General features: G+C 35.7%; 1 protein-coding gene across 3 annotated transcripts in view; it reads right to left on the bottom strand.

Moving 5' to 3' along the window:
- Positions 1-17,176, bottom strand: part of LOC145684233 (WD repeat-containing protein 48) — a 144,186-nt gene that overhangs the window by 53,073 nt on the left and 73,937 nt on the right. For 2 of the 3 annotated variants that reach the window (XM_081756329.1, XM_081756330.1), the window contains exons 1-2: positions 12,049-12,290; positions 184-400 (exon numbers count right to left, since the gene is read on the bottom strand). In XM_081756329.1, coding sequence (XP_081612455.1) covers positions 184-400; positions 12,049-12,096 — 265 coding nt within the window. In that variant the 5' untranslated portion in view covers positions 12,097-12,290. Of the gene's footprint in view, positions 1-183; positions 401-12,048; positions 12,291-17,176 lie in introns of those variants that run through there. The other variant, XM_081756331.1, reaches the window with a different exon arrangement.

Raw genomic sequence — 17,176 nt, 5'->3', positions numbered from 1 at the left:
CACCTACAGAAAATTTAATGTATTAAAAATCGGTTGTTTCCTCCTTTTATCTCGTTTAGACAAATTACACTGGGATCTGTTGCTACTTAATCAAACAATAAAATCACGAAACCGTCCTCTAAGGATTAAAAAAGAAGTTATGCACCTATTTATTATAGCTTACTTGACATAATATTCACTTACAATTTTTGCCTCCACAGCATAACACAATGTCGTTCACCCAATCAGTATGGTGCTCCATAGACTGGATATATGGATCCTTCATGTTCCTACAGTTCCATATGCGGATAATACTGTCCCTGCCCGCTGAATACAAGCGGTGTAAGTACGGATCATACTGCAGAGAATTGACCCCTGCTCTGTGGCAGGGCTCCACTTCATCCCGTATTACAAATGACACCTGGAAATAGTAAAAAGACATGAATATATCATAGTATCTCAAATTCATTCATAGATACGGCCTAGCATGACTAGACACACAGGGTACCCGAAAAGCACAGCAACCTTAACTTTTAACAATAATAATAGGCGTAATACGAAGAAAAATGTAGGAGTAAACCCACGGAGATGATGATGATGTCCACCAGAAACTTCTATGGCTGGGCATCGAACGACGGGCCTCTCGCATCAGAGCTCACAGTTATATCACTGAGCTACCGTGCACCTGTTTTACACTCAACACCTTCTGAAACAATGAAATTATTATTAAAGCTCCGGTGATATTCTGTCACTTCGTGTCTACGTATTTTCTATAATGATACTTTAAGTTTTGAATATAAACTGAACAAAAATAAAAAAAATAAAATAAAATCTTATATATAAAAGAGAACGTACAAATCCTTTGTTCCCTCATCACGCTAATACGGCTGAACCAATTTCTTTTATTTTTGGGGGGTTATTAGGATTTGGACCCTAGATGGTTTTTATCATATCACTTTAATTTTTAATTACCAGTGTCTTGAGATAATTGACCATTCAAGTGTCCATACGTACAAATCCTTTGTTATTAGTTCATCATAGGTAAAAATAAACGTATTTATATGCAACCCGCATGACCGTGTCACTCGGCGGGTTAACATAAATGACAGGCGATATAATGTTAACATTTACTGCAATCTACTATGGTTTTTATCATATCACTTGAAAGCGAAAAAGTAAAAATTATCTAAGTAACAACGTTTATTGCGTTCCGGGGTGACCGCAGCGAAGCGGGGCGGGTTAACATAAATGACAGGCGATATAATGTTAACATTTACTGCAATCTTCTATGGTTTTTATCATATCACTTGAAAGCGAAAAAGTAAAAATTATCTAAGTAACAAAGTTTATTGCGTTCCGGGGTGACCGCAGCGAAGCGGGGTGAACGCTGCTAGTAAAAAATAAAATAAAATTTCGAAGTGAAATTTAAGGTTTCTAATTTACACAAAATCCCTTAACATTATACGTTAAGTATGAACAATAAAGAAAAATAATTTCCACACGAAAAATACTAATCGCATAAACTAGATGGAACTCCAATCAAGCCATAAGCAGGACGAAGAAAAACTTATATTTAAGGAGAATCAGGTCGTTTGACAAAAAAGGCAACCCTGGATATGTTCCAGTATTTGCCACATAATAAATAATTAAAAATAATAATCGCTTTTCTAAAGACAGGAAGCTCGGGATGTTATTATTATGACGTGCTACGAGGGCGAGTCAAAAATTATCTACACTTTTGTCATAACTTTTCTTACATTGCGCACTTTGTCTTCTGTCCTCGCATATTGTAATGTTATACTGTTGTGGTGATGCTGTGAAAGTGAGATCTTGATTCCTGCATTTTTCTTCCTTTTGTTGCACAGGGTGTCTACTAAAACCCCAGAATGAAATTTCGTGACCTTTCCTTCACCAAATCGTAACATTTCCTAACATTTTCAAGAGCAAATTTGGGTGCGAATTAGGCCGAATTTTAACCCATGCGATAGAAGCGTACTTTGCTTGCGATTTGGTAGTGTCTAAAGCCGACCATAGACATTTTTGGTGGTGAATTTCGACGTTTTATACAACGAAATTTTCCAATCTGTACTTACATTTGTACAGTTAAAAAATATCGTGACCCTAAATTTCGTGACTTTGATGACCGTTTTCTGATTTCGTGACTTTCATGACCGATAGACACCCTGTTGCAGATATATCATGGCTGCTCCATTTGAAGTTTGCACCAAAGAAGAACAACGAACAGTGATCCGATTCCTCTGGTCGGAGGGTGTCAAAGGGTCAGACATTCATCACAGACTATCATCGCAATATGGGAGAAGTGCACTATCACATAAAACTGTGCTTTTGTGGCTCGAGAATTTTAAAAGTGGTCGAACAAGTGTAATGCACGAAGAGGGAGCAGGATGGCCATCAACCTTCACTACAGATAACAACATTCAGCATGCTCGAGAGATGGTTCTGGTGAATAACTATCGATGAGATAGCATCTGCTTTGAACATTAGTCATGGCTCTGCCCATCAAATCATTCACGACGAGCTCGGTTTTCATAAAGTCTGTGCACGATGGGTACCAAGGAAGCTTACTGCAGAACACAAGCTCATTCGTGTTAGGGCTAGTGTTGTAAAATTTCCGGAAATTTTGAAATTGTTGGTTAAAAAAAAAAAAAAAAAAAAGTTTTTTTTCGGAAAAATTGGGAAAATAACAAAAATCTTTGTATTAGGTTAATTTTACTAGTAATGGAACCGCTTTTTTTCTCAAATGTGTTAAAGTATACGTTGAGAAACTTCAATATTGTGAATATTTAAAAAAAGGAGTAATCGAAAATAAAACTGTAGTAATTATTCTTGAAAATTAATAGTCTGCACTCATTTCCTTTATATGCTTTTTAGTCGTTTATTCGTGGTTGTGCATTAATTGCAGGACTCTTAATATTGCATACACATCTACCATCATGAAGCGTTTCTGTTGCAACAAATAGGGCTCTTGAATGAAACTGAGCTCTTAATGTGTTCTTTGATCTGGTGAAATTTTATTAATTTTAACCAAAATACTTCTTAAAAGACACAGCAGTAGGCAAATTTCACTAATACCCATGTGCTAAAACATACAATTACTATTATTTAATATTCCAATATACACTTTATATAAACTTTATGCACAAAATTTTCCTGTTTTCTAGTGTGACAAATTATATAAAAATGAAAGTGACTATATTTGTAACTTAACAACTTTTGAACCACCCAACCGATCTCGATAAAATTTTCAACAGAGATGGGGTTCGGGCCTAAGATGGTTTTTATCATTTCACTTTGAAGGTGCAACTTGGAGGAAGGAAGGGGGGATATATATATTGAAAATGACCGATATTATTGTCGAATCCATAGTTTTCGAGGTTGCTGAGATGAACAGTGACATTTTTGATGCCGTTTAAATCCAAATTCATCCCCGGAAATTCGGGAAAGGGAGATATATAAAAAGTGGTGGAAAATGACAAATATTAGTGTTCGAATCCATAGTTTTTGGGGTCGCTGCGATGAACATAGACACTCCTGATGCCGTTTAAATCCAAATTCAGCCATCATCAGTACTTCTGAAGGGGGAGGGTGACATGTAAAAGTAATTAAAAATGACTGATAGTAATGTCAAATTCATAGTTTTTGGGGTCCCAGATCATTGGTGACAGTTTTGGTACCCTTTATGTCCAAAATGAAATGTATTGTCCCCGTGCGAAGAACGCTTATTTTACTAGTATTTACAGACGTGTTCAAATTATTAGACTCACACTCGAAAAATGCAAAATTGATGTAGGAGTCCTAATTTCAGAGTTCTAGAACATTTAATTTAAGTTAAACCACCAATACAGGATCTTTCATTTGTTTACTATACAGTTGAAGTAGTGATATCACCGTTGAAGAGCAGATGGCATTAGTGAAGGGAAGAAATTCTGAAAGTTGTGTTTCAGTTGTAGATAGTTTTTGTGGTTCCTATCAACAAGTTACAGGCTGAAGTGTTGTGGTTGCTGTCGTACGAAGTTAACGACATTGAAAGCGTTCAACAGTTCGAATGGGCTAGTTTAAAATGATCGTGACGTGTTTCGTGTATCAATCTTTTATTCTTAATTGCAGCTTAATGGGAAAAGCAAAAGACCTTTCTCCGCGTAAAATAAAAGTTAAGAAAATACTTCTGGTGCAAATAAGATATACATGGCAATACAATGCTAGTAGAGTTGGGATAGAACAAAAATATGTGAGTAGAATCTCTGTTGAAATGAACAAGAGCCAAAATAGGGTTGGAAAGTGTGGGCGAAAACCAAAGCTATCGCTAAGAGGTACCAGAAAACTAAAAAGATTGGCTTTGGGCAACAGAAGTGCAACTTCTAACAGACTTAAGCATAAAAATGGCTGAGAATGGCGCAGACATTTGAACTGAAAGTGTTCGAACGATTCTTTGTGCTGAGGGAATAAAAACACACGGTCAAGAAAGAAAACAAAAATTAGAGTCTACTCCAATCATGGCAAAGAAGCGCCTCGAATGGGCACAAGGCCTAGAGTTGATTGAATTGACTTGATTTTGAATTTAACGTATATTGGACTGCAGACGATTGGAGAATAGTGTGTTTCAGTGATGAATCATGTATCTTTGTGTCTGATGAATGCTCACAATATGTGCGACGTTGACCTGGGAGGAATTCAAGTTAGAATGTATTTTAATAAACCGTGAAGCATCCTACTTCAGTCATGGTCTGGGGTGTGATCTCTGTCTTCGGGCTTGGAAGACTGTACATAGTAGAGTAGACAATGAAGCACGACCAATACCTACAAGTTCTTCAAGAACTGCTTTCCCAGACTGCACTCTGGTTTGATGACGTACAGTTCATCTTTATGCATGATGGAGCCCCATGCCACTGGGCCAAAGCTGTAACAAAATTCTTCGAGGACAACGAAATTAGTGCTCTTCCGTGGCTAGGCACTAGTCCTGATATGAACCCGATTGAAAACTTTTGGAGCTTCATGAAAGAAAAGCTAGAGAAGAAGCACATTAGAACCAAACTTCAATTGATTAAGGAGATCAACAATTTGTGGTATCACGATGCTGACTTGAAGGCAAAATGTGCTAAACTCGCACATAGGATGCCACAAAGGATAAAAAAAGACTTAATAAAGAATAACTGATTTCATAAGAAATATTAAGCTTTGTGTGAGAGATAATTTTCTTGTAAGTATCCCATTTCATTTTTTGTTTCCAATTTGGATATACACACTTTATAGTAATTATATTTGAATGTTACGTACATATGTTTTATTGATATTGAAAAGCATATGCCACACGCACTAGAAATTAGGACAGAGTTACAAAGTAGTAATTTGGACTAAGTTCGAACGTATTTTCTCACGTAATATTGTAAGAACAGTAAAATATTCAGAAACTGAATGTTGAGTCTGATAGTTTGAACACGTCTGTAATAATAACGAATGGAAATTTCACATGTTAAATTCTTTAATATATTTCTCGCTGCTCAAATTTACACTTGTGCGGTGTATATGTATGTGTAAATAAGATCCTCTCTCTTTCTGAGTTGTTCAAAAAATATACAAATAATAGAGATTTTTACCAGAAATCAGAAAACTATAAGGTAAAATTAAAACATGTTGCTTTAAGTATTTTTCCTGCTAGTGAAATACATTGTATATACACTGCAGACATGTTACAGCAAATAAGATTAACATTAGGCAAAGAAATAGTTTTTAAATTATATTTTCTGGTTTTTGCCGATATTTCCGAAATATTTTTAATGGGTTCAAAATTTCCGGAAATTTTACCAGCAAAAGAAAGATACATATCTCCATAAAATAGGTATATTTGATTTTAACATACCGGTATTAACTAAAATGATTTTGACCCCGTTATTATAACACTTCCCTGCCATAAAGCGGGAACTTCATAACATTGCTTAAGATAATTTAAATGCGTCTATATTGGTCTATATTAATTAGGCAAACTTAGGATTATATTTTAGTACGTTTTGTAGCCATAACTCCGTTCTATCACGGTGCTAACACTAAAGGAGTGGTGCACATATATTTGTGACACAAAGTTTTCCTATTCTAATACAAGAAACATAACTACTCAATAATCTTAACTGCAAACTAGTAAATATAAAATATTTTTCATTTTAAAAGCATAATGTAGTAAAATGTTCAAAAAATTCAATTTTTCCCAAATTTTCCGTTTTTTTCCAGGCCCGGGAAAAAACTGGTTTTTCACCCAAAATTTCCGTTTTTTTCCCAGGCCTTTACAACACTAGTTAGGGTCTGTCAATGCTTATTCACTCGCTTCAACAACGAAGGTGATGCATTTTTCTAGCCCAGACCTAGCTCCATCTGACTTTCACTTGTTTGAGCCACTCAAGGATGCTTTGCGTGGTCGCCGATTTACCTCAGATTTAGACATGCAAAATGCGGTGCAAAAATGACTTCACGACCAACCGAAAGCCTTTTATTTGGAAGGAATACGTAAGCTCGTTGACCGTTGGGCCAAGTGTATTGATAAGGAGGGAGATTACGTAGAAAAATGATGTGCATAGTATAACCCTAGCTTCATGTAAATAAACTGTAGAATGAAAAGTGTAGATAATTTTTGACCCGCCCTCGTACCTTTAATATGTTTGTTTCATCATCGTATTGGACTTGTTCTGTATCAGGGTTGGCAAAAAACAGTTATTTTTGTTTTGTTTAAACAGATGACTTTATTTAGATTATATATGGATAGTTTATTTATTTATACATATTTCTGGGTATTACTGGCATCAACGGTCTTAAGCCCGCACGTGTGAGTTCGACATCCTCTGCAACCTCATTGTCCGGGGACGGAAGAAGCGGCGTGGGATATGTTAGGTACCATTCCAGCATTTGCCTGATGTGAATGAGGAACCCCAGCAAAAGCCCTGCCCATCAGAATGGCTGACCGGAAAAAGCTGTTACCACTTTTCGATAGTGTCCTTAATGGGAATCGAACCCAGGACGGCTTGCACCAACGGTGAGAGCGTTGGTGACCACGCTACGCAGGGCCACTATATAATGGACAGAAAAGTTCGTTTGAACTTAACGTCCTTATGAAACAGCAGGGTCATGAAGAATGCGACCTACAGCTTAAAGCGGGATTCGAACTACAAATATTTAGTTTGCACTTGAGACAAACTGTTCTCCATCTGGACCTGACCCTAGGTTCCCTTGATTATCAGGGCAACGGGTCTTGGACACTTCACAGAAATACATTGTAATGATTTTACATACATATGAATATTTTAACAGTCACTTCTGAAAAATAAAAGATACATAACTGTACAAGCGAACTCACTGTACAGAGTTAGGCACATTATTAAAATAAACTGAAAAAAAAAAAAAAATAGTTCAAGTTAGTTCACTGAATCAGAAACACAGCAACTTAATTTAATTTCCATATCAACACAAGTGAATAAAGATATCAACATTAGTTCCTTCTGGCTCTAAATCACTCATACTGATACATATCGCTACCGGAAACCAGAAAGGTGCTAAGCGCCATTGTTCTTGATTTCCAACTAAGTACATATCCTGAATTCCCATTTCATGTTTAATGTTGGCAGAAAGGGGACAAGTTGCAGGAGACAACATGAAAGGTCTGCAGTGAAAACTGAATTCTATAGAAGAATGAAAGAATCGGAATTATTTAGTATTTCATTCGTTTTTATGCTCTCCTGAGAAATTTGCAGTTTGGCGCTTAGCACCTTTCTGCTTTCTGGGGGCGATATGAAAAAATACTTTTGATTTCAATTTCACTTATATTCATGCTTTCTGAGTTTGCAATATATGAGAAAAAGGTCTTTCTAGATGATTTGGGATATGTTGAAATGTCAACATGAAGTTAATACAATTTCTGGAATTCTTGCTTTTAAATTTATTTTTCTGGTTTAAACCTCTTAATCCATGTTTGTGTTAATTCTCGAGACACGTATTAATTTAATCGTAAATATGCAAGATGAATTTCGCGAATCACAGTTTGGTATTGATTGACTGGATATTTAATTTCGTGAATCAGTTTGGTATTGCTTGATTAGATATTTAATTTCGCAAATCACAGTTTGATATTGAGTAATGATGAAGTCACAACCCGAGTGATATTAATTTGCTTACAATTTACAGGAAGCAATGAGAGATTAACTAGTGAATGTACCAATACCGATATTGAAGAGGCCGATACTTTTGGATGTACTTCTTATATATTATCAGGATTTTAAGAGCTTTATTTAAGCACAGTCGAAAACGGTAAAACTATTTATTAACTTTAGAACTAATTGTTTTTAACCAGTTAGGGGAAAATAAGATGAGCGGCTTGTGGGTTTCTTCCATAGAATTTTCTTCTGAATCGTTTGGGATTTAAATTACGGGTCTGCTATCCTGATCATGGGCTCCCGAAGGGGGAGGGCCAGGATTTTTGTGGGACTCCTCTGGCTCACGAAAATGTATACGTAATATAGCAAACCACGCATATTAAACACCAGACGTAATATAGCAACCATTGAATGGGTCTCCCCTAGAAAATTTTCTTCGGGCGTCCATGATCCTGACTGAACATCTTTGGCTTTTTCTCACCACTATTTTGGCATCCAGAGACTAAAAATATCAGTTGAGTACGAGTATTGCAAATCAAAGGCGTACACATGCATAAAGAAATCGATAGATCAACTTGTAAGTCTAAAAAAAACCGATGAAATATGTGTCGCTCTTAATTTCTAATAAATTAAAATTAAATAAATTGAAATTAGTTCGGAAAATGTATCGGTAAATATCTATGTCCATTTACCGATACCGATACTCTCAAAGTGGCCGATATCACCCATACCGATATATCGGTACATCCCTACTGGTATAGTAAGCGAAGTCACACGCATAAATCTGTTCGATAAATCGATTTTGATTTTGGCAAAAGCACAGGGCATTAGAAACATAACGCAAACGAATAATTAAAAATATTACAAGAACGACCTTAAAGAATATGTAAAGTTTTCAGTCTCTTTCTGTTTTATTATACATGTAACACCATCACGAGAAGTTTCTCACAGATAAAACATTTTTCAGCTGACATCTTGAGCACAGATGATTTAATAGACCTGATTACTTATCCTTAGTCACATCTGCAATGAATGAAAAATATATTAATTTGTATTTTATATAAAAGAAATCACTAAAACAAAATAGTATCAGAAAATTTTCGTTAACGTTCTGCTACAAAGCGATGCTGAAAGAAAAGTGCGTAATTTGCCAAGCCTGTAACATCTAAACGGTGTATCCTAGAGAAAAAATGGAGAACATTTCTTGTAGAGAAAATGTAGATTAATTTTTGTAATAACATGTTTTGCTCTAAAATGCTTTCCATGCGAGATATTTGCAAAAAAAAAAAAAAAAAAAAAAAAAAAAAAAAAAAAAAAAAAAAAAATTGACGCCATTTTTCCAAGATGGTTGCCAAATCCCGAGTAGTAGTGGTGCAAAATTAGTATGTTGTTACGGACACTTATATAAAGAAAATAAAATTTGTTCCAGCTTTCCACCATTTTTTCCCCCCTTATTCGACCCTTCATTGACTGGCCTATATGCAAAGAAGCGATATTGTTGCGGCTCGTTGCAAATTTTTGAAAATGATGATGAAAATGAACCCGAAAAACTTAGTATGGCTGGACGAAACATGGGTGAAAGCAGGACACACGAGAAGTAGTGCGTGGACAGACGATACATCCAAAGGGACAATGAAGATACCTATTGGCAAGGGAGGTCTACTTATTTTGCTTCATGCTGGGACTGTGCGCGGATTTGTACCTGAGGCAATGTTGCTTTTCAAATCAAAGAGCACTTGTGATTACCACGAGGAAGTGAATTCCACAACTTTCAAAGACTGGTTTGTTAATAGTCTGCTTCCAAATATTAACGAGAATTCCGTAATCGTGCTTGATAACGCGACTTATCATTCCGTTCAAACGAATAAACCTCCAAATACGAACAGCAAAAAGGACATTATAAGGTGGCTAGAAATAAATAATTTTCCTGGAGTATCGCTAGATATGAAAAAAACAGAATTAACGGCATTAAAAAAAATCTATAAGCCAAGACAGCCATCACATGAAATCGGTGGAATTGATGAGGTTCACGGGCATACAGTTATTAGACTTCCACCATATCACTGCCCTTTTAAGGGAAGGTTCTAGAACACAGGTCCCTCGATATAGGTTAGTAGCTAGGTTGGTTCCTTTCTGTACCAAAGTTTAATAATTAATTCACATAGTATTGCCGAACGAGCGTTGGCGAGTGAATGCGGGTTAGAGCCCCGCAGGGCTTCTTGTTTTCTGTCTTTATTACAGCTAAATGGGAAGGGGGACCTGTGTTCCAGCGACGAAGAAGAAATTGAGGCAGTTAACGCTAACAAATTATTTTAAGACTGTGAAGTTCAACCTATCGATAGTGACGAAAACATGCAGGCAGCGAAGGTAAGTCAGTTTACTCGATTACTTTGTTATGTTTAATTCTGGCTATTTTTAATTTGTATCCTTAAACGAAAAGTTTGAAAAATTCCATGAAAATTCAGCATTTATTAAGCAATTCATTTCGATTGTATTTGCATGCTTTTTCTATTTATTCTTAGTGTGTGCGGTTAAACTCACGACAAATTCGCAACATTGTTTTGTCCACGTGCTGTCAGAGCCAGAGACATAGCGACCATAGTATAGGAGTCTATTTTATATCAAAGACAGTGTATGAATACTTAGTATGTTTATGCCTCACTGTTGTTAATCTGCACTTGGATGTGCGAGGCGATTAAATTTACTTACAGAAAACAAAAACAGCGTTACCAATACATAGCTAATATAAACACAATCTTTTGTATAAAGTAAGACCTCTTATCAGTGACTTTCAGTATTTATTACCTATACTTCCGCAGATGGAGAATACAAGGACCTGCAATAACTATAATAGAGAAATCAATAACATATTTTTTCTTTACATAGCTTCTCTACCAATATCTTTAAAACTTATTCGGTGGTAACCTTTGTATTTTACTACCCATTATATCTTACCGGTACTTATAATTTCTATATTCTTTAGTTCTGCCCCATAGACTACAGGAAAGCATGAAAACTAACTTATGGTAATGAAAGGAATCCTAAAATTACAGCACAACACTTATGCCATGAGTAAATTCCAACCTGCGAGACTGGATTGTGAATATCTAATCCTTATATCGTTCTATATCAAATTACAAAAGCAGGTATCATCATAAACAACAAAATATATAATTTTGTTGCACGAAGTATAATTAATGTCTGAGATACCTTCCTTTATTACACACTGAATTGTTAATTAAGAGGGCTGCGGTAGACTGTTCACCTCTCATTTCAGCTCGCGCCAAGTGAACAAGTGGTGGACAAACACCGTGTGCGTGTACTCCCTCGGAGTTCTCCCGTTTCCTCCCACCATTCAATTCTCATCACTGTCTCCTTTAGAATGGCCGGAGGATATAAAACTCAAATATTCCATTTTCAATTGCTAATTATATATGCACAAAGTGATTTGTTCGTAATCCACTGGAAACTGAAAGAGCCAGTCCAAAGACTGTCGCAGTCACAATAGGAAAGTGATAACTCCCGTTAGGAGTAAAAGCTGTATTCTAACGGAGTTGGAAACTTAACACTAACAGTGTTTAGTTTAGAGTTCTTTTACAGCACCGAAACTATACGGGATGTGCATTTACAGTTTACGATGGAATCCGAACACTGGAATACATTCGAATTTTAATAGTCTCCCACCGGATATCAATCCGAGACCTCGCAAATCACAGGCGAGCGCTAGTTCTACTCCGTAAACCAGTAGGAAGGACTAGCTTATTGATTTCGAGGTATGACACCTGCACAAATAGGTTGCTTGTATTAGTCTCTCTCTCTAAAACAATTAACTTTTCCATAAATCCCTAAACGTTCGAAACTCTATTCTTAATCTGCATTTGAATACTGAGATAAAGCATGTCACATTGAATCTTACTTGAACTTTTTTCCTGCCGCTTTGGCCGCCACTTTTATGTGTAGCCATATTCTATTAACAATACATAATTTGTCCAAATTCAAAAAAGCATTACACTGATCATTCAACTAAAATTGTTTGAGTATATAAAATCCATCCTTATATGTTCAATATTTCATGAAAACAAAACAATAATAATCCACATCCTCATTTTCACATACAAATCACGATAAAAATTCTACACAGTAATGCCAACCAAGTTAAGTAAAATTTCCCTCATGCCGGTCCAAATTTTCCCTCGATTCTGAAAAAGTCACACTCCGAAAATCGATAAAAATGTCTATAGCCCTATACGGAATTTTACAATACATTTATAAAAATTGACCACAATCGAAGAGATATTTACGTGTCTAATTAATTATGTTAGAAATAAATTACAACTTTAATTTTATCTGTCTGCATAATACGAAGACAGTTCGTTTAAAAATAAAACTTCTCTGATGTTCACGCTCCTTGCTACCGCACAATTCGTATAATCTTGTTTGTTGTTAAGATCTAGGTGTCATTTCGTAACATAAAATGTTGTGCAGTTAATATTTTCTGCCTGCTACGAGGAAATAAAAACACAAACTGAATTTTCATCGCTTATTTTATTCTTTTCTATGTTTAAAGTCATTTGAAGCGGAAAATATTCTCTCATCTTCCTCGTAGAATGTGGAAGGGACAACACCAGTGTTCTGAGATTTCTAAATTACGGAAATTTGAAATGGCATTGAAGTCACTAACGTTACAAATTGTTCAGTTGGGCAATTATTATCTAAACATAGGGAGTAGAAAATTTCTGGATTGTGTCAATCAAATTATTGTCGTCCTACAGTCAGGCCTGTAGCCAGGTAGGGGCTAGGGAGGAGGGTACTGCCCCTAAATTATTTGCCCCCTCTAAAATATAACACAGAAGAGAATTTTCAAACTGACTCTAAACCTGTGAAATTCTTGCAATTATATTTACCAAATTAAATTCAACTTTGCGAATTCTATTCATTTCTGTGTAAAATTACGTTTCTTGCTAGATGCACCAAACATCTTCTATTGCCTTCACCCATTTCAAGAATTTCAACCGTATTCTATTATTACAACCATGACAAGCATCCAAGGATACCAGGTGCACTTCTAAAGAACAGTATCTTAGTCTAGAACGTTAGTTGTGAATATAAATAAACTGTAGTGTCTCGCTTATTTTGGAAGGTAGAAAATTGAGTGCAAACGTTGAATAAAACATATACTTCTATTTTGTATTGGTATAATCTAAAATTGCTGTAATATAATTTACTTCTAATGTTTAAAAAAGAAATACTTCAGTTTTAATTATTAATATGAAACAAAGTACCTCGGAAAGAGCTTGTATTAAGAACACAAAAATTTACAGTTTCGGTAATTCAAAAATAAATATAGATTCCGTAATAATAAATAAATGTACAACTTTATGGTGTTCTTTGATGTCTTTGCCATTAACCCCTCGGTCTTCATTTCTGCCCCTCTATTAAATCAGGCTGGCTACGGGCCTGCCTGCAGTTGAAGTATATTTTAATTTCAGAATATTGAAAATTCGCAGGTTTTTCAGCTTTTAAAAGGTATTTTCCATTTTCCCCATATAAACAAAATGTAGCCTGATTTTCCCACGATACGTGAAATTTCTGTCGAGCAGGCATCACTGATTCCATCTGCTCAGAATCAGTGATGCCAATCTCAAGCAATACAAAATCACAATTTGAAAAAATTACACTTTTGCTCTGAAAATTCTTTTCAAAAACCTCAAAAATGTTTAGAAAAACATATATATCACCAATCTTTGGCCTTATTTCATATTACCAGACGCAAAAAAATCGCGGTGTAAAATTCCATGCTAAACTTTCAAAACTCTCTATTATAGCCATTATCTAGAAAAATCACATTATGCGATACGTTGACGCAGGCCGTAACGGAAAGAGGACTCTCTCCACAACATTTGAAATCTGTAACTTTAGATACTACAGCGTGCCCCACAAAAAAACAGGAATTTTGGATTTTCTACAATAAGAGCGATTGTATGTCCAATAATGTGTGTTATGTGCAGTTGTATAGTTTTGTGCTGTTCCATTGTGTATATTACGTGTGTGCACCCAGATGTTCCAAGACATTAACACAGTTATGTGTGATCACGAATGGACATGACAGGAAGACGGTGGGAAGGCCCATACAGCAATCGATACTGTGACATGGATAAGAATTAATACTCCTGACTTCATCGAACCTAACGACTGGCCGTCTAAAAGTCCAGATCTCAACGTGATGGATTATTGCATTTGGGGTATACTGCTACAGAAGGTTCAAGGACACAGGAGAAACAACACAAACATTGATGGCCTGAAAGCTAAACTGACAGACGCCTGGAACAACGTTACACTTCAAACTATCCAGAATGCCACCGGAAATTGGTTACAATGTCTACACCGCTGTGGGAGCCAAAGGAAATCATTTTGAGCACTCGACTGAATAATATTGTCATAAATAAATAAATAAATATAGTGGAGTGTGTCTGAATCTTGAACTACAGTGTGATAATTCAGTACTCTAACCACAAGACCACGACGAAAACTGGTAGACGAAATTCGTTTAGTAAATTTCAACCCTCTTTCTCTCTCTCTCTCTCTCTCTCTCTCTCTCTATCTCTTCCTGCCCCGATATGAAAAGAGGAAAGTGGATTTTAATCTAGAAGAAAATGGAGGAAAAAAGAAAAAGGAAGGGAGATATTCAAGCAAAATGAAAATAATAGAAACTACGATTTCGGTACACTAGGCTTAGAAAGAGACGAAATTAATTTTTTTGACGAAAGAGAGGAAATTAAGTAAGATATAATGACTGGTTTTGCTTTATCACTGCAGTTTATTGACAACGCTGTAAAAGAAAAGTAGTAGTGGTCCCGTTATATTGAGCCGAGTCAGCAAAAATTTTCTCGATTCTGATTGGCTGAGAGAGGTCACGTGACGTTAGGCCCCGCCCACGCGGGAAATTCAAATTTCCAGGTCACGTGGTATGACGTCATGAGTCACCCTGTGGGGAAATCCCTCATTCTCTTTTATGACCGGGATTTTTGAAATTTGTTCCCTTTTACGGGTAAGATGAGTGTTTATGATTGGTTGATAGCTGTCACGTGATTTTAGACCCTGCGATATTTGAAATTCGTTCCCTTTTACGGGTAAGATGAATCCTTTTGGTACCCCAATGCTGATTGGTTGATAGAGGTCACGTGATCTTAAGCCCTGTGACTTTTGAAATTCGTTCCCTTTTTTTACGAGTAAGATGAGTGTTTTGGTACCTCGATTCTGATTGGCCGACAGAGGTCACATGATCTTAGACCCGCCACACACCCCATGAGTGAAATATAGAGCGATATGTCGGTGATCACCCTAGACCTGTATTTTAGAATTTTGTTCCCTTTTATGGTTATCCTTAAAGTTCACATGAAGGGTTCAACCTCCTCCTTAAATAACCCTTTTTTGGTATCATGATATTGTACTGAAGTTTACATTAAATATTATCGTTCTCTTTGACAGATAAGATGATTACCAGCTTTTTTTACCTTGATGGAGATCCTGTCCTTGAATTAGTTGCCTATGTCTCTGGAAGTAACAATGATGAAAGAGGGGTGTCGCTTGTAAATTTCTTATATCACATTGTTGTGAGTTTAAGCGATTTTTTAAACGCTCAGTAAGCGCTTCATTAATGGAAACAGTGTTGCCAGATTTTTCTTACCTAAACTGCTCCGATTCTTTTCGAAACGGTTCCGCAGAGTACAAGAAATTTTAAACTAAAAAATTTTTCGAACTAAAAAATTTCAAAACTAAAAAAATTTTAAACAAAAATTTTCAAACAAAAAATTTTGAAACAAAAAAGTTTCAAACAAAAAATTTTCGAACCCCAAAAAAAATTTCGAACTAAAAAATTTTGAAACAAAAAAGTTTCAAACAAAAAATTTTCGAACCCCAAAAAAAATTTCGAACTAAAAAAATTGAAACAAAATTTTGTCGAACTAAAACATTTTTAAAAACAAAAGTTTCGAACTAAAGATGTAAATCACATCTAAAAATTTTCAAATCAAACTTTTTATCGAACTAAACTTTTAAAATTTTCGAACTAGAAATTTAAACCAAGTTTAAGAAAAAATCCTAAGAAATGTTTTTTTCAGGAATCGAACTCAGGTCTTTCAAACCAAAGATGTGTATGCTAACCGCTTAAATGAATTCGGTTTTAATCGATCTTGGTGGGTTTCGAACCATGGTCCTTGAAAAGGATACACATATACTTTAAGAAAATAAATCTGACAGTGTAACGCTTCTCAAATCAAACTTTTTATCGAACTAAACTTTTAAAATTTTCGAACTAGAAATTGAAACCAAGTTTTAGAAAAATCCTAAGAAATGTTTCTCCAGGAATCGAACTCAGGTCTTTCAAACCAAAGATGTGTATCCTAACCGCTTAGCTATGAATGAATTCGGATTTAATTATGCTTGGTGGGTTTCGAACCATGGTCCTTGAAAAGGATACACATATACTTTAAGAAAATAAATCTGACAGTGTAACGTGGATTAAAATAAAATGCTGATAGACTTCTTTGTGTGACGACATAGAAGCACATATGATTGAAAATGCAAACGTCAGCGGATCGCATTACTTTTGTTTTACTACGAACGTGTCAGCATGATTCATGGAAAAAAGCAAACATTGACATTCACGTATGGAATATGATGAAAATGAAATGTCGTCACAGTTACGACAAGTAGTGACATGATCCTGACAGAAAGCATTTTGGGATCAGAACTGTGATACTAGATGTTGTAACTATTGAGAAACTTGAATGACGTCACGATCGATTGTTACACATCGTTTTCGTTCGTGATTCATGACAAAAGCAGCGAGCGTTTTGATTGGTTCGTTGTGATGTCATTTTATAAATTTCCTCGTTTCTGATTGGTTGATGACATCGTTTTCACAGCGACCTAAATAAAAATCTAAATTTCATTTTTCAAATCCTACATCGCTCTCAACTATCGTGTGAGAAGGTCTGTTCTTGAAAAGTGTCTTCATTTAAGAAGCTTTACTACACCGACTT

The sequence above is a fragment of the Thermobia domestica genome, chromosome 4 (assembly GCF_964235325.1).
Source record: "Thermobia domestica chromosome 4, izTheDome1.hap1.1, whole genome shotgun sequence".
Taxonomy (NCBI): Eukaryota; Metazoa; Arthropoda; class Insecta; order Zygentoma; family Lepismatidae; genus Thermobia; species Thermobia domestica.
Note: the sequence above shows the minus strand (reverse complement) of the source record. Positions and strands in the feature narration are given on the sequence as shown.